Genomic DNA, 17,974 nt, shown 5'->3' on the forward strand with positions numbered 1-17,974 from the left:
GGAACCAGCAGGCTATGCCTTCAACACTTAATTATACGTGAGCTTGGGCAAGTTGCTTACCTTCTTTAGGTCTCAACTGCCTCACCTGTAAATTGCACACACACCGACATGCCTCAACCACTTCACAGGATTGCAGTAAAGGTCAAATCGTCATCATAATAATAGCTATTCTTTTTATATCACTTCCTATGTGTCAGAGGCTGTGCTAAGTGCTTCACATATGATATCCTCACAACATCTCTGTGAGATAGAATTATTTTTTTATTTTTTAAAGATTTTATTTATCTATCTGACAGAGAGAGACACAGTGAGAGAGGGAACACAAGCAGGGGGAGTGGGAGAGGGAGAAGCAGGCTTCCCGCCGAGCAGGGAGCCCGATGCGGGGCGTGATCCCAGGACCCTGGGATCATGACCTGAGCCGAAGGCAGACACTTAATGACTGAGCCACCCAGGCGGCCCTAGAACTATATTTTTTTAGAAAGATTTATTTACTTTAGAGAGAGAGAGCACTAGGGGAGGGGGAGAGGGAGATGGAGAGAGAGAGAACTTTAAGCAGACTCCCTGCTGAGCTTGGAGCCTGACATAGGCTGATCATGACCCGAGCCGAAACCAAGAGTCGGACGCTTAACACACTGAGCCACCAGGGCGCCCTGAGATAGAGCTATTATCAGCTCCATTTTACAGATGAGTGAATCGAGGTTTAGGGACGTAAAATACCTTGCCCAGAGTCAAATGTTATCAAGTGAGACAGTGGAGCTGGCTTTTGGGTTGTTGACCCAGTGTTCTGGTTCCCCAGGCTGTATATTCAGGTGTGTAGCTGACCTTGCACTCTAGGAGTAAAGCAACCACAGGTTGCTTCTGGATCTGCAGACGCAGTGGCCGCACGGAGACACGTTTAGGGAAAGAACAGTTCCTTCTCCTTGGCCTCAGCAACGTGCTCCTGAGGGGTCAGCTTTCTCTTCCCAACCACAGGGGTTGGTGAATGTAACTGTATTGAATAGTGTCTCCCCCGAATTCATGTCCACCCAGAACCTATGCATGTGATATTATTTAGAAATAGGATCTTTGCAGATATAATCAAGTTAAAATTACTTGAACTCATAGTGGATTAGGGTTGGCCCTGATTCAGTTACTGGTGTCTTTATAGGAAGAGAGAAATTTGGACACAGAGATATGCAGAGAAAAGATGGCCATGTGAAGATGGAGGCAGAGAATGAAATTATGCTTCCGCAAGCCAGGGAACACCAAGGATTCTGGGAACCACCAGAAGCCAGAAGAGACAAGGAAGGATTCTTCCCTAGAGGCTTGAGAGAGAGCATGGGCCTGCTGACACTCTGGTTTCAGATTTCTAGCCTCCAGAACTGTGAGAGAATAAATTTCTGTTATTTTAAGCCACCCAGTTTGTGGTACTTTGTTAAGGCAGCCCTAGGAAACTAACACAGTAACCCAGCGCTGTGCACATCACAGCTGGGCGCCCTAAGTATGGGTGGAGCAGAGTTTGAGAGACCAGTTAGATGGACTGGGGTGTGTGTGCCCATTTTGGGGTGATGAGGGAGAGCAGTATAAAAATAAGGTGTTTACTCATCCAGCTACTGGCCAACTCCTAGACAGCGTCTCTGCGTGACTTTGCACGTGTGTGTTTGTGTGTGAGTTGTATCTGGGGGGTGTGGCTGCAGTCTTTTTTTTTTTCTGGATGTGAGGATGGGCGTTCTTCATTGGTAGCAACTTATAAGATGAGGATTGCCTTTGGGAAACGTTGCCCCCCACCTCCAGTCATCCTCTCCACCCCTAGATCTTGGATGATGATGCACTGTACTTAGAGAGGTTAAGAAACTTGCCCAAGTTTTCATGCCAGTTAGTAAGAAAAGGAAAATTCAGATCCAAAACTCTGGTTCCAAAGACCCTGCCCTCTTCAAGAGCTCAAACTATTTCTCAAGCTAAAGAAAGCAAACTCTTTTCAAAAAGATATAGGCGATTCAGTTAACCTTCTTTAAGTACTTTTTTTCTAAATTTGAAAGGAACACTTATTTGTAAAATATTTAGAAAACATTGAAGTGTTTCAAGAAAAAGTAAAAAAATGTATATATCCTGGCAATAACTACTGCTAATATTGGGCAATTCCTTTCCAGTCTTTTCCCCATACAGTTATATATTATCAACAAAATTAGAATAATACTGCAAATAGTTTGGTATTTTGCTTGCTCATTTAACATTATCTCACAAACATCTTACCTTATTGGTTTTTATAAATATAATTTGTAATTACTAAATAATGCTCCATCACATGGATGGGCCATCATTTACTGCATAAGTGTCCAGCTTTTTATAATGATAAACATGCAACTGTTAACATTTTTCATACATATTGGTCCTCATCTCTATTATTTCTTGAAGACAGATAAGGAATAATACCAGCCCATGGGTATGGATATTTTAAGGCATTTGATATATAATGTCAAACTGTTTACCAAAAGGGTTCTACCTCCCAGCAGAATGGGAGTGCCTCCCGCAGCACCCTCACCAAGACTGAGCGCTAGCATTGAAAACCTGGCTCTGTTCTGCAAAGGGGCACCCCAGGATGCGATCACTCAGGTTGCCTGCGTCCAGCGGACCGCAGGCGGCCGCGCGGGACAGGGAGGCCGGTTACGAGGACCCCGGTGGGACGTGAGACGTGATGGGGGCTCGAGACGAGGCAGTGGGGATGGAGGGAACAGGAACACACGCACGCGACCAGTAGAACATTCGATGCGGAGGAGGGGGTGGGTGCTGATAACTGTGCGCCGGGCGGGGTGCAGGCCAGGGTGGAGGCCGCGTGTCAGACTCGGGCCTCTCCGCGGAGCGCTCGGCACCCACCCGTGAGGTGGCCGAGGCGCGAGCCCCTCCCACCCCTTTAACAGGGACACTCCCCTTTAAGGCGGGCGCCCGCGCGCACCCGGCCCCGCCCTTCGGGGGCGCGCGCGGCGGCCGCGGCGCCGGCTCGGCCGGGAGCGCACGTGCCGGCGCCGGGCGGAGGAGAGGGAGGCGGGAGCCGGGCCGAGGGAGGAGGGGAGGCGCCGGGGGCGCGCGCGCGCGCGCTGGGCGCTGCTGGGCTGCGGCGGCGGCGGCGGCGGCGGTTACTATGGCGGAGTCGGCCGGAGCCTCCTCCTTCTTCCCCCTTGTAGTCCTCCTGCTCGCCGGCAGCTGCGGGTCCGGGCCCCGGGGGATCCAGGGTGAGTCCCGGGCCGGGGGGCGGGGGCCGGGATGGAGAGGGCCGGGCGAGGGCGAGGCCTCGCGCCGCGGCCCCTGGCTACAGCGCGCCCCCTCCCCACGCGCACAATATGGCCGGGTGGGGGGCGCGGAGGAGTCGGGGTGACCGTGGTCGGTGTCCCCAGACTTCCGAGGCGCAGCTGCCCAGCTGGGACCGAGCGCACGCAGGGCCCCTGGGGACCCGAGCCCTCTTCCAGGCGGAACTGGATTCGGGGAGCTCTCAGGGTCGCGCTCCCAGCACCCCCTTGTTCTATAGAGGGGAGGGCAGGCTCCCTTCCCCGAGATTTGGAGGTCCGTGCTTCTGCCTCTCAGCATGTCCAGGGGCGGGGGTCTTCATTCCCTCCCTCCAGATGCTCTTGGGGGGCGCCTTTTCTCCCGCCAAGATTAAGGGGCTCAGGCGATGGGGCTTTGCTTCTCCGAGGTATCCTGATGGGGCGAGCCCTTGCGCACCTCAGATGACAGGGGAAGGGGTCTCTAACCTTTCCTTCAGGACCTGCACTTGGTGTGTCTCTTCCCTTCCCTCTGCTTCCTCCCTATGTTCTGGGAAAGGGAGTCACATTTCCCCTACGTGCAGCCCCCTTGAGTTCAGGGGGGCAAAACCCCCCCCACATACACATGCCCTTTGGAAGCTGTTTGGAGGAAGGGAGACCAACAGGCCCCTAAACGTTTTTGGAGCTTGGCTTTGAAATCTCTCTAACCCTAGGAAACCTGGTTCCAGAACGGTTAATCTGCATCTAGGTGTATTTGCTTTCCACCTCGCTTCCCCCACCCCACCCCAGGGGGCCCATTCAGTTAATCACTTTGTGGATGCCTTTCAGGTGAAATCCTAGAACCTCCCTCCAACCCCCAAGATTATTTAAAGATCCCACCACTGGACCGACTCCCCGGCCCTTGGTCAGTACTTATTTACCTTCCCACACAATCCCTTTTCCCAGCCCTGCCCCCCACGCACTCCCCCACCTTCACACACCCCTTACCTTCCAACCCCCACAGCCTTCTGCTCCCTGACACCACCCCCACCCTTCTCAGTATAGAGGTGGGTACCTTTCTGTGGGACACTCGACTGGGTGTGTTGTTTATGAGGCTTTGGGGGCTAAGAAGAGCAGATGAAACCCTAAAATATTTAATTTAAGAGACTCGTCTGAAATGTGTTTTGGCATTGGGGTAGCAGATGAAGGTTATATTTGGCAGTTATATTAAAGTGATTATTGACCCACAGATGGATCTGGGAGAGACGATCAGGATTGTATTCGATCCCCGATGTACAAACCCTGGGCTTTGACTTCTCAGCAGCCCTTAACCTTCCAGCTATGGGAGATCAAGTGTGTGTTCTGTGGCTCTCCTCTCTACTAAAAATAATGATTCTCAGGTGGGTTCAGGCTTCTTTAATAAACCAGACAAACAAGAAAAGACATCATCCTACTTTGGAGTCTCAAAAACAAGTTCATTATCTCTAGCTTTGATATTTGTTCCCAGTGGTGTAGTCTGTGCAGTGGGGTCTTTGTTCACTGGCTAATGCTTCTGTTAAGCACCTCGTGTGTGTTCCTGGGTCTCGCTGCTCTGTGCATGGGTAATATGCCATGGGGTCTGATAAACATGATGAAGGTCTACGAACATGGACTGACAGTTGTAAGATAATGGTTTTTGTGAATAATGTTCGCTGGGCATTATTATGGGCCATGTTTTTGGATGTGTAACATAATGTTATTTCTCTAGTAGGATAGTAAATAAGGAGACTCAGCCATCAGGTTTGTCATTTTGTATGTGTCTGAATAAATCTTTACATTCTTTCCGTAAAATTTTTTATACTGTCCCTAATATAGTTAAGATTTTTAACAGCCATTTCCCTGTTGATTTGGTGTAGTGTCTGTGGGGTTTTTCTTGTGGTGAGCCTAGTTAAAAATGTTTAATTGGTAATCCAGCTGGTTCTGAATAGGGCAGAGTTCATTTTTTGTAACCTTCCTAAAATGGATGTTTGTTAGGGTGAGGATGGGTGGGCATAATAGGGAGTTAGTTTCTTTTTTTGGTAAATTGGAAATTAGGTTGTGTGTCCAGCAAACATTCTCGAAGGCCTTTAAACTTCTTGGCCAGACACTACAGTTTTTTCCGGGACACATGTAGTTGCCAATAGTGCATGCTACAGAGACCACTGTTGCAAGAGGCTTAAAGTAAAACGTCAGTTCTGGGAAAATAGAGGCTGTGGGATTAACAAGAAGGTGATTGCTTTCCTCCCCTGCGCTACCTCTGTGTGTTCCCCTAGGTGAGCTGGAGGAGTGGCTGAGCCAGGCAGCCCTGATGGCTGGTACTTGGACATGACATGAGGGCAGCAAGGGATAGGTGTTCTATTAGTGCATTAACTGCGACTTAGTAAAAGGCCAGTGACAAGGAGAGTGAGTTCCAGGTTATAAGAAGCATCCGCTTGATAGGTGTAGCAGGTTTGAAGGCCTCACTTTGGAATTTTCACATCAGTATTTTAAAATGTAAACTTGCATTAGTAATGGGAGAACATGACATAAATTTCTTAAGACAAAAGCAACAAGGGAGACGTTTGAGGTTCTGATAGGAACATTTTGGATTTCTGTGAACAGACTTAAAAATCTAATTTCAGGCCAAGTCTTGTAATTTTGTTGAGTGCACATGGATTTGAAGTACAGTGAAAGTGAACTCTTGTAGAGAAAAAGAGAATCTCTGGTTGATTTTGTTAAAAGAGCTCCTGGAACAGATGTGATTAAAACATATTAAATGGCTACTCTGGTTAAAGGTTGGAGCCAGATGGAGGGAGGAGGCCAGATCTCCGCCCCAGAACTTTGCTCCCTTACAGGTTGTCCTTGAACAAGTCACTTGCTTAACCTTTCTGTGACTGCCTCAGTTTTCTCTCTGTAAAGTAAGGAAACAGCCCATGTAGTTCTTATTGGGACATTTGTGAGACTAACTTACTGATAGCCAGTTGGCTGGGAGGTATTTTTAGACACAGTTTCTGACTTCAGGGAACAAGCAATGTTGGGTTACTTTTTATCTTATGGAGCAGAGTAACATACTCTTGGGATCTATAGAAGCACCACAGGCCACAGCGTGGTTAATTTCTTCCTATTTGTGCATTTTTTTTTGTAGACTATTTCAGATTTCCTCAAGTTAATTTCTGTCTTTTGACAGGCTCTTACATCGTAGACCGGGCAGCGTACCTGTGCTAATCAAAGACAGTTTGAAGGGAGTGACCTGCTTTAGGCTTTATTGGTTTGGCAACGTTTTAATTCTTACGCAACTCTGGGTATGTTTATGGCACTATGTAAATGTTACATAAGAACATGGAGGCTGAGAAGGGGCTGGAATGGTGCCTGTGAACACAGGAAGGTTAGACTGAGGACTTCATCCGAAAGGACCTTGGGAAGCTGCAATCAGCACAGGAAGAAGCTGCACTTCATTTTCCTCTAAAAACCTTTTTAGATGATTGTGTCTTTCAGGTGGACTGCTGTGTTATAAATAGGTTTATTCTCCACTGGTGAGCTAATTGTAACCTTGCTACCAAAATATGAATCAGTAAACGAGGAGACGAGGAGCCGTGCTGCTTCTTTCGGCATGTCCTGTTGAAGCTGCTTGTTGCATTTTGGAACATGAGTTGAGTTGCGTTGCAGTCTGCTCTCATAACTCAGGAGTACAGGGTGTTGAGGTGGAATGGAATTCTCAGTTCATGGTGCTTTAGATCTTCTTTATTTTTGAAGGTTAAATTAGAATACTGAAGTGGCTCTTTTGTTTTAATTTTGAAATCCTTATTGTTTACTGTTCAAGTTTTGCTCAGAGCAGCAGTGAACAGTAATTCTGGAATCCCGCCTCTTTGTCTTGTGTTATTTGTCTGTTACAGTAGGAGTTGATGTAAGAGGGTCTTAGCTCATTTTCCTCTCTGTGTTTATAAAAAGAAAATCCTAGAGCCCTCTTTCTCATCCATCCCTCTGACGCTGGAAGTGCTGCTGGCATCCGTGGCCCATCAGTTCCGCCTGGGCTGGGAATGCTGAGGCCTCTGAAGGAATTGGCTCCTCAGACCCGCAGTCTCCGCTTCATTTCTGCCCCTCTGTAGGCTCCGCCTCGTGGCCAGGTTCCAATACCTACCTACCTGCCTGCTCCAGGTTTTTGCTCTCCTCAGTGTCTCTCGCACATGTGGTTTGACCTGAGCTTGGGCTCCCGGAGGCACCATCCCTGCTCTTGCCTATTCTCTCTGCCTGCTGGCTTCTCCATCAAGGACACCTGTAACACCAAGCAGAAATACTGTTTCAGAGTGTATCTCTCTTTCCCTTGCTCGGTAGAGCTGCCAGCATTTGGTTGAGCCATGGCATTTGCATCCCAGACAATCTGACCTGCTCTCTGGGTTTCAGAGACAGTGACACCTCAGGGAGCTCTGGGGTTCTTTTTGGTTTTCTTTCTTCTCTCTCCACTTCATCCTAAGCCTGCATTTGTCTTACTAAATATTTTGAATTTAACATAATGAAAGTAACTGCCCTTCCCTTTAAAGTGTCAATCACCCCTGATATTTACACAATTACATATAGGAGATTTCTTTATTCATTAGGTTGGGTATGTGCCTGGAATGGTTCTTGGCTTGGGGAAATAACCCTGAGAGAACAAGATGGACAAAAATCCCTAAGTCCCTAACTGTCACAGAACTTACAATAGCAGTGGCTCAGACTGAAGATAAATAAGTAAACACAATTCTCAGTCTTAAGTGCTCTGGGGAAAATAAAACATAATGATGTGCTAGAGTGTGCTGAGAGCTACCTTTTCACATCTCTCTCAACTTCATTGTTTCATCTGTAAAATGAGGCTAATACAGTCAAGTGTCATTATTCGTGGTACTTATGTTCTATAAAGTCGACTGGAACACTGGATTAGCAAATACTGAACCACTGCTCCTAGGGGAAAGATGGGGTTAGGTTCCTGTGAGCCACTGGTCACCACCTCTTCATCGACCAGTCAGTACATAACCTTGCTATGTGTGTGTTTCTGGTTAAAGACACCTTATTTAATATACATTGGTTAATTAACCTTGGACTTAAGGCCAACAGCACTATAATGAAAGCCTGAACGACACTTACCTGATAGACGTATTTTCTCTGCAAGGTACATCACTGTCTCCTTGAGCTTGGGAACACTGGAGAGCATTTTAGCCCTGCTCTTGGGGGCCATTTTAAACAGCGAAATCCCCACCACCAACACGAAAATGCAAAAAGGTGAAAAGGCACAGAGTATACTATGAAAAGAATACATATTTACAGTATGAACGCTGAAACAGGAAGGCAGAGCATTGTCACCTTGTTCACCATCAACTGGGGACATGTCATTGGGTGATTCCCATTTTTTACCACTGCACATGTCTGTGAATGACCGTGAAAGCACTGAGAGTATTGATTTTGGGGTTACAGATAAATTTTAATGAATATGGAATCTATGAAAAATGAGGATCACCTGTATTTTGTTAAAGCCATACGCAGATCATTGTGGCAGAGATAAAATTATATGGAATTCCAAGGATTCCTAAATGGTTTCACTGAACCAGAATTTGAATATAGAGAGAAGTCCCATTTCCAGTCTGTAAATATATAGTTATCTGAAGTAAATATATATAGATATCTATATATAGTGATCTATATATATAGTGATATATAGATATGTAGTGATCTAAGTAAATGTATAGTGATCTGAAGATTCCTTTAACACATATTTATTGAGCACCTAGGTTCTAGAGATACAACAGTAAGCAAAAAGACATACAAATGCCTTCCTTTGGGGCGCCTGGGTGGCTCAGTCATTAAGCGTCTGCCTTCGGCTCAGGTCATGATCCCAGGGTCCTGGGATTGAGCCCCGCATCGGGCTCCCTGCTCGGCGGGAAGCCTGCTTCTCCCTCTCCCACTCCCCCTGCTTGTGTTCCCTGTCTCGCTGTGTCTCTCTCTGTCAAATAAATAAATAAAATTTTTAAAAACAAAACGAAACAAAAAAAAGCCTTCCTTCATGAAGCTTACTTTCTGGCAGGTGAGATAGACAATAAATAAAATATAAGGTGATTCTTCCTACCGCAGTCCACCCTCTGCCTCCTCCCCCCAAGATTTCCTGCCTTTGGAATATACCACCTTCCAGTTATTAAACACGGATCTAGGTACGCCTTGGAGGGATTATGCAGATGTGCTTAAGGTCCCAAATCAGTTGATCTTCAGCTAAGGGGACTGTTGTGATAGACCTGACCTGACTGTGCTAGCCCTATGAAAGCAGTTTTCACAGCTGATTGCAGAAGAGGAAGTCAGAAATGCTCCAGCTGGTTTGGAGGAAAGTAAATATCCGTGTGTGAACTGCCCATGGGGGCCACGTGGCTAGGAACTGCGGGCCAACTCTCAGAGCTGAGAGTGGTCCCTGGCTGTCAGCAGGGAGGTAAAAGGGGACCTCAGGCTTCCATCCACAAGGCAGTGGAGTTTGCCAACAACCAGTGAGCTTGAAAGAGGTCCCAGCCCTGGAGGAGAAGGCAGCCCTGGCCAACACCAGTCACGCTGTGCCTGGACTTCTGACCTACAGAAACTGAGATAGTAAATAAGTGGTGTTTTTTAAAGAGAGAGAGAGAGAGAGAGAGTGTGTGTGTGTGTGTGTGTGTGTGTGTGTGTGTGTGTGTGTGTGTGTGTGTGGTGGCGGCTTAGATGGATATGTGAGAAGGAAAGCAAGAAGGGAACTAACTACCCAAGATAGGCTCAAGGAGACTTGAGACCTGGTACCCAGCCACGCTATTGATGGACCTCGCATGTGAAAAGTTCTTTGACCACATGTGGCCTTCACCTACTCTGCCAGTTACCTAGATAGTTGTGAGTGAGTGGAGGAGAGAGGAGATTGTGAGTACTTTGGAGATAAGTTTTTTAGGTGGTAACAATGTTTGAGGGGCGCCTGGGTGGCTCAGTCGTTAAGCATCTGCCTTCGACTCAGGTCATGATCCCAGCGTCCTGGGATCGAGCCCCCGCATCGGGCTCCCTGCTCGGCGGGAAGCCTGCTTCTCCCTCTCCCACTCCCCATGCTTGTGTTCCCTCTCTCTGTCAAATAAATAAAATCTTAAAAAACAAACAAACAAACCAATGTTTGAGTTGAGGAATCTGAACTGAAGCGTATCTTTTTTTATTAAGTAGTTGTGAACCTGCCTTGCCCTAGATCTTCATGTGTTGTTTTGGTGTACATTTGTATATTACATTTTATAATTGTGGTCGATAAGATTGAATTGTCATCAGTGTTCACTTCTAACATCCAGGACCAAGCTGAATGGTGAGAGGGATACTGAGGAAAGAGTCTGTCCTTGCCCTTAAGAAGTTTACACACAAAATGGGGCGCCCGGGTGGCTCAGTTGGTTAAGCGACTGCCTTCGGCTCAGGTCATGATCCTGGAGTCCCGGGATCGAGTCCCGCATCGGGCTACCTGCTCAGCGGGGAGTCTGCTTCTCCCTCTCCCGCTCCCCCCTCTTGTGCTCTTTCTCTCTCTCTCAAATAAATAAATAAAATCTTTAAAAAAAAAAAAAGAAGTTTACACACAAATTGACTTTTCTTCTTTTTGGAACAACCACAAGACCCTTCTCATGCAGCGGGATGGCAGTAGTCGTAAAGGCATCTGGTTAACTGAACGCTTACTGTCTACTCAGGTGTGATGCTAAGGACTTGGGTTATGTCAGTTACTCTCTGCAGCTACTCTGAGCACTCTTATCCTCATTTTACAGATGAGGTGACTGGGGCATGGTGAGGTTCAGTGGTGGGCTCGAGGTCTGTCAGACTCCAAAGCATGTGCTCTAAATCCTGTACTCTACCATATCCTACGAGGACTGTGAAAGTAATTTTCTAACCAGTCTCTGCTTCCAGTCCCCCACTGGTCGTCCATTCTATTGCTGGATTTAACTTTGGAGAGCATGCCCTCTGTATCTCATGATTCCACTGCTTTCATGTGGCCTCCAGGATCAACCCCAGACCCCTTAGCCTGGCATCATGGTGCATCTGATTTGGTCTCGTCTCCCTTACCGTCCTTGTCTCTGGCTGGAACCTTGCATCTGTCCGTTCGCCGTGGACCTAGTATGCCTCGTGTTTTGCTTGGCCTCGGCCTTCTCTTCTTCTTCTTTTTTTTTTTTTTTTTTTAAGATTTTATTTATTTATTTGAGAGAATGAGATAGAGCATGAGAGTGGGGAGGGTCAGGGGGAGAAGCAGACTCCCTGCTGAGCAGAGAGCCCGATGTGGGACTCGATCCCAGGACTCCAGGATCATGACCTGAGCCGAAGGCAGTCGCTTAACCAACTGAGCCACCCAGGCGCCCTCGGCCTTCTCTTCTTAACCAAAGTGACCATCCTCCAATGTGGGACCGTCTTTGTCCTGCCTTCCCCTGGTCCATGGTTCCATCCTCTCTGCTCTTCTCTTTGGTCCATCTGCTCCTCCCACTCTCCCAGCCTCTGCCCTCTAAAAATGGATGCTCAGAACTGGCTTATTCTTTCTGTGGCTTTGTCCTGTCACAGAGCCTTGCACATTTTAAGTACTTAATAAGTTTGTTTAATTGAATTCATTCAGTTCTTTTCCATCCTCTCAGCAATATCCTAGGTAAATAATTCCAGTTCTTTCCCTGCTGTACTTTTAGTATCTCCTCTTTATGCAGTTTTTATCCTAGTCACTCAAAAATGCTACAGACATTTCTGAGTTACTTGGAACATGATAAGCTCTCTTCCTACCTCACCACTTTCATCTTTGTTTTATTCTACCACCTACCCATTTTATTCCAGCCAAATGCACTTGATCTCAGCCTCATTAGTTTTATTCTCAGCCCTGGCTGATTTTTTTCTCCTTCATTGTCCCAGTTGCCTGAAACCATTCCTATTCCTCTTCTCACTCAAAACTGTGACATACCCTCTCTCCTCTCCACTCATCCATAGTATAGTAAATAGGTCAGGAAGCAAATACAAAATGCCACTCATAAACATCCTCCCCTGCCCTAATGAGCTACAAATACGTCTATTTAAATACAACAAAGAGAGAAAGCAGAATGGTTTTACATGTTCATTATAAACTGTAAGTAAAGGAGAAGTACCAAGTTACTCCTAGATAGTCTGAATAGGACAGCTGAGTCCATAGACTTGGGTCCTAGGAACACCAGGCACGCTCCATAGTAAGACGCCACTCATTCCAGTTTTACCTTGCCATTCTCCTGGGCAGCAGGTGGGCCCTTGCTGAGATATTCAGGTATTTACAGTCAGCCATAAATTAAGTTGCAATGACAGGTCTCCTTAGCATAAACATCAAACGTCTCTTTTTGAGTGAGAACAAAGCTTTCATTCTCTAGACCTGAGGCTTAAGGGTGAACTTGTTTAAACAGCTCTCTAGGGTTGGGTTTGTCTCCAAGTAGAATGTCAGAAAGGCAGTTGGTAGAATAGTGTGGAGCTGGCTTTTCAAACACCTTTCCCTTATGCAAACCCCATTCCGAGACCTTTTCCCAGATTGAAATTAAATACCAAGCTTATCAAGTGTCTTATTGTTAAATCTCTGGGGTTTTTTTTCCCCTCATACAAATAGCTTCCCTTATTAAGTCGGTTGCATTTTTTTTCATAAGTGCTTTTTACCAGTACATTTTTTGGTTTTTTAGGTACTACCCAGCTGCACATGTAAAATTTGACTTTATTTTGGCACTTGGATACTTGAGAGGTTTGGTTTTGTTTTGTTTTAATGTATCTTTAAAATCTAATTTTGATGATTGTGAAGGGTGAAAGTGTAACTTTCTTTTTTACCAACCAGTAGCATCTGATTGTTTTACTTTAACGTTAACGTGATGTTTCTACTTAGGTTAGAGGCTTGGCTGCTCACGCATTGTCAGTTCCCAGTTACTGTCCCCCCTCACCCCTTTGGGGAACCAAACATTACCTTTGTTTTGTGACACTTTAGTGCCAGACGCCTCCATTTTTTAACCTGATTCAGGATTTTCCTAAACATTTTGGCAGTTGTCTAGATTAGTAGTTACTGAACAATATTTTTCTTTTTTCTTTGTCTTTTTAAAGCAGTGCAACCCTTTAAATGTACAAATGTAGAAACGTATGTACAGCAGATAAAATCCGCTCTGGTAGAGCCCCCTTCCCTCTCAAGTTATTAGGCTGAGATTTATTAAACACAGTACTATTTGCTAGGCACTAGACACCACTGAGAAAATGGTGAAGCAACGCAGGGCAGTGGCTCCCCCCTGGTGGAGCTTTTGAGCACAGGGATTCAGGAAGAATACAGTCTGAACACTAGACTTCCAAGGGTTTTTTTCCTTGTTATTTATGTATGTATGTCTGTATATAAATAAGTGATCTCTGCACCCAACGTGGGGCTCAGACTCATGACCCTGAGATCAAGAGTTGCACGCACTACCACCTGAGCCAGGTGCCCTGAGTTGTTTTTTCCATGCATGTGTGAGGTGTTTAAATGTTTTTGTTTCATAATTGAGATTATATTATACATATTGTTTTTCAAAGATGTGATATTTTTTAAAATTGTGGTAAAACACAGATAACAAAGAATTTACCATTTTTAACCATTTTAAAATGTACAATTCAGTGGTGGTAAGTACCTTCATAACGTTATCACCACTATCTGGTTCTAGAACTTTTTCTTTACCCCAGAGGAAACCTAGTAACCCATTAAGCAGTAACTTCCCATCCTCCTTCCCACTCCACTCCCCAGCCCCTGACAACCACTTATGTGCTTTCTGGATATTTAATATAAATGGAATCATATAGTATATGGCTGCTTTCACTTAACATAGTGTTTTCAAAGTTCATTCATATTGTAGTGTATATCAGTAGTTTATTCATTTTTATGGCTGAATACTCCATTGTATGAATATACCACATTTTGTTTTTCCACTCATTATTTGATAGACATTTGGGTTGTTTCCACCTTTTGACTATATACATAATGCTATTATGAACTTCCGTGTACAAGTTTTTGTTTGAACACTTGTTTTCAGTATTTTGGATGTATACCTACAAGTGGAATTTTTCGGTTGTATGGTAATTCAACATTTAATTTATGGAGGAACCATCAACTGTTTTTCGCAGCAGCTGCACCATTTTATGGTCCTGCTGGCAATACTGTATGAGGGTTCCTGTTTCTCCGAGTCTTCACTATCACTGGGTATTTTTCTTTTTCATTTTCTTATGGCCTTCCCTACTGGGTGTGAAGTGGTGTCTCGTGGTTTTGATTTGCATCTGCATTTAAAATTCATTTGCATTTGAGATGATGTTGGACATCTTTTCATGTGCTTTTTGGCCATTTGTGTATCTTTTTTGGAGAAATGTCTATACAAGTCCTTTGCCCATTTTTTAATTGTTTTGTGTTGTTGAGTTATGAGTTCTTTATGTATTTTGAATACTAGGCCATTATTAGATATATGACTTGCAAATATTTTCTCCCATTCTGTAGGTTGTCTTTGTATACTGTCCATTGATGCACAGGTTTTAATTTTGATGAAGGCCAGTTTATCTATTTTTCTTTTGTCACTTGTGCTTTTGGTATGCTATCTAAGATAGCATTGCTAAATCCAAAGCCATAAAGCTTTACCCCTGTTTTCTTTTTTGAAGTTTTAGAATATAAGTTATAGCTTGTATATTTAGGTTATTGATCCATTTTGGGTTAATTTTTATATATGGTGTGAAGTAAGGGTCAACTTCATTCTTTTGCATGTGGAGATCCAGTTGTCCAGCAACATTTGTTGAAAACTAGTCCTTCCCCCTGAACGGTCTAGAAATTCTTGTCAAAAATCAGTCAATCATAAATGTAGAGGTTGGTTTCTGGACTCTCAGTTCTATTCCATTGATTTATGTGTCTATGTTTAATGCTAGTACCACACTGTTTTGATTGCTGTAGCTTTGTAGTAAGTTTTGAAATCAGGAAGGGTGAGTCGTCCAACTTTGTTCTTTTTTTTCCCCCTCAAGATCATTTTGGCTCTTCAGACTCAGAGTTGAAGTGTTTGTTCTATCCTAAGGAAGCTGTAGGGCGTTTGGATAAGGTCCAAGGAAGACTAATTAAAATAATCATGAGTTGTAATAGGCTATTCTTATCAGTTGGGCTTGTCTGATGGATGCTGTCATCTGGAAGGAAGAGGGCTGAGAGGCAGTTTATGATCAAATCGTAAAGTCTTGAAGAGGAAGGGCTACGCGAGCTGGTTTGGGCACCTCATCATGGATACTATAAAGTTAGAAGGTTGCCCAGTGAGGTTTGGAAGAGGCAAGTTTAGTATACCTGAACAGGACAGTGCCCCATTCTGGTACAAAATCGGTGAAGCTTATTATCCTCGAGGAGCGATTAATTAAGCTAAAAGTCATAAATACTGGAGCTTTAAAATGCTTTAGAACATTTGTGGATCTTCATCTACCAGGACAAATGTGGATGTTTTGCACTTGCTTCTTAACTTTTGAGGTTAGTGCCACCACCCTGTGCTCTCCCACACCCTGTCCCCTGGAGATGTGCTCTGGGGCAGAATAGTGTGCTGAGTGGCCATGAGTCTATGCCTGTACGGTGGCTCTTGGGCATTCCCATGCGCCACACCCTTGCAGAGTGTCCTCCCAGTGGGTCAGAGAGAGAGAGGACCCAGCCCCAGTGCCCTGCCTACAGTGGGGTTGTCTTTGCTGAGACCCAGCTCTGTTAGTGCCGCCGTAAGATGCAGCTAGACAGAGGCTGCCCAAGTTGGGACTTGTTGGTCTTCCTCAAAACACAGCCTCTCTCGTGAATCAAATTTGCATCTACATCCTACCGCATACCACCTTCTAATCCTATTTTGGAGCCACACTCAAATCCTGCACAGGTGGTTTTGTCTTTAGTTCCGGTTTGACTGACTTTCAATAACAAAATGCTGTGCTAGTGAGAATTTCATTCTGACCACTTTTGGGGGGAGGGGGAGGGGCTGAGGGAGAGGGAGAGAGAGAATCCTAAGTAGGCTCCACGCCCCCAGCACGGAGCCTGACGTGCCACTCGATCCTACAACCCCTAGATCTTGACCTGAGCCGAAATCAAGAGTCAGACACTTAACTGACTAAGCCACCCAGGTGCCCCCTGGTTCTGACCACTTTTTAACTTGGTTGTGTCTCAAGTGGTTTTGTTATTCCTCTGTGATTGGTTTTCCAAATTGTGTCATTTCTACTACATAACTCCTTGGTTGTGGAATACAGAGAGTTTTAGGTATGTATTGTTTATATGCGTGTGTGTAGACTGATTTAACCTGATGAGTCACTATGAAGTAGATTATAAAGGGCTATTAGCATTCATTAGTCCAGATTTAGCTTTTCAAAGAAATCGCGATTAGGTTTATGATTTAGTGTACCTAGTACATTTACAGTAAATTCAGATGTTTTTATAATTTTATTACTTATTTTGAGAAATGAATATTAACAGAAGACTAGCCCTAATGTCTGTCTTTAAAGTTCAGGAAAAAATATATAAAATTTAAAGCACTTCCCAGCGTTGGATCAGTGATCCAAACAATGTGAATTTAAAAACAAACTGGATTCAAATTTCAGCTGGAGGATTTTAGAGGTCATCTAGTTCATTGCCTTCTCTCTGATGAATCATGAGGAAAATGAGGTTCAGAGAGGTTAAGTGACTTGCCCAATGCCACACGGCTAGTTACTGGCAGAGCTGAGACTAGAATAGTAGTTTCTTGCTGTGCTTGCTGTGGTCTTACTGTAACTTGCCACTTCCTAATTAGTGGTTAAAGAGACGTTTTACGTGTGCATGCCTGTGTGTGTGTCTGTTTGAGTCTTACATTTAGAGGAGAGATTAAAGTTTATTGAGCACCTATTTGCCGCGCACTTTTAAAATGTATTATTTCATATAGTTCTTACATAGTCCTGTAAAGTGATTATTAACAGTTCCACTTTACAGATTAGGAAACCAGGGTGCAGGGAGGTTACTAACTTGCGCAAGGTCATGTGATTGGTGTTAGAGCTGCTATTTGAGCCTTGGGTCTTTCTGATCTGTTCCTATCATCATAACCCTGCTGTGGCTCTAGCGATAAGTAACTGAAGCCTTTTCAGGGGTGTGGGCAGTAGTGATGATTATCTTAAAAATGTATCTTTTTCAGACTTCTTCCTCACTCTGTAAACTGTACAGATGTACACAGATGTGTGCAGAGCAAGTCCTTCTCTGAATACTCACAGCGCTTAGCGGATGTGTGGCTAATCTTCCTACCATCTCTGTAAGATAAATGGTATTTTCTGGTTAGGCGGCTGAGGCCCAGATGGATTCAGGGACTTGCCTAACCCCTTATCACAAACACGCACGGCCCTGCTCCCAGTTCCGTTCTTCATCCCGTCTCACATAGATTTCACCACTTTTGTTCTTTCCTGTCTTACACCAAGATTGTTGAAGTACTTCCCAAAAAGAATGAGCCACGTGTGGGTGTGTTCGTTCTCCAGAATGAATCACTGTGAAAGAGGCCATGAACCACCGAAGGGAGAAGAACTATCTGGAATCAGAGGCTCTTGGCTCTCCTGTCTGCTAATTGACAGACTCTGAAGTGAGCTTTTTTTTTTTTTTCAAAAGGCGGCTGCGGGTCTGGCCTGTGTGTCCCACTGTGCTCAGAATAGCCCTCTTAGAGTTGCTCGTTTTCCCTTCTTGCTTCCCAAAATAGCCCCAATGCTGTTCTCTTTGCTGGATGTCATGGCACGTGTATTGAGAGGTGTGCGCTCCACGGGGAACCCCTTGGTGCCTGAAT

At 44.9% G+C, this 17,974-nt stretch overlaps 1 protein-coding gene across 3 annotated transcripts in view; it reads left to right on the forward strand.

Moving 5' to 3' along the window:
- The first annotated feature begins 3,068 nt into the window (after nucleotides 1-3,068).
- ACVR1B (activin A receptor type 1B) overlaps nucleotides 3,069-17,974 on the forward strand; it is a 34,640-nt gene continuing 19,734 nt past the window's right edge. Inside the window, exons 1-2 of one of the 3 annotated variants that reach the window (XM_081821708.1) lie at nucleotides 3,098-3,209; nucleotides 4,466-4,615. Coding sequence is in view for 1 of the 3 variants with exons in the window: in XM_081821707.1 (XP_081677833.1) it covers nucleotides 3,119-3,209 (91 nt within the window). In the remaining 2 variants the exon portion in view is untranslated. Of the gene's footprint in view, nucleotides 3,210-4,465; nucleotides 4,616-17,593; nucleotides 17,777-17,974 lie in introns of those variants that run through there. The other 2 variants (XM_081821707.1, XM_081821709.1) reach the window with 2 other exon arrangements.

Source organism: Leptonychotes weddellii, chromosome 5 (assembly GCF_054177405.1).
Source record: "Leptonychotes weddellii isolate Sample4059 chromosome 5, ASM5417740v2, whole genome shotgun sequence".
NCBI lineage: Eukaryota > Metazoa > Chordata > Mammalia > Carnivora > Phocidae > Leptonychotes > Leptonychotes weddellii.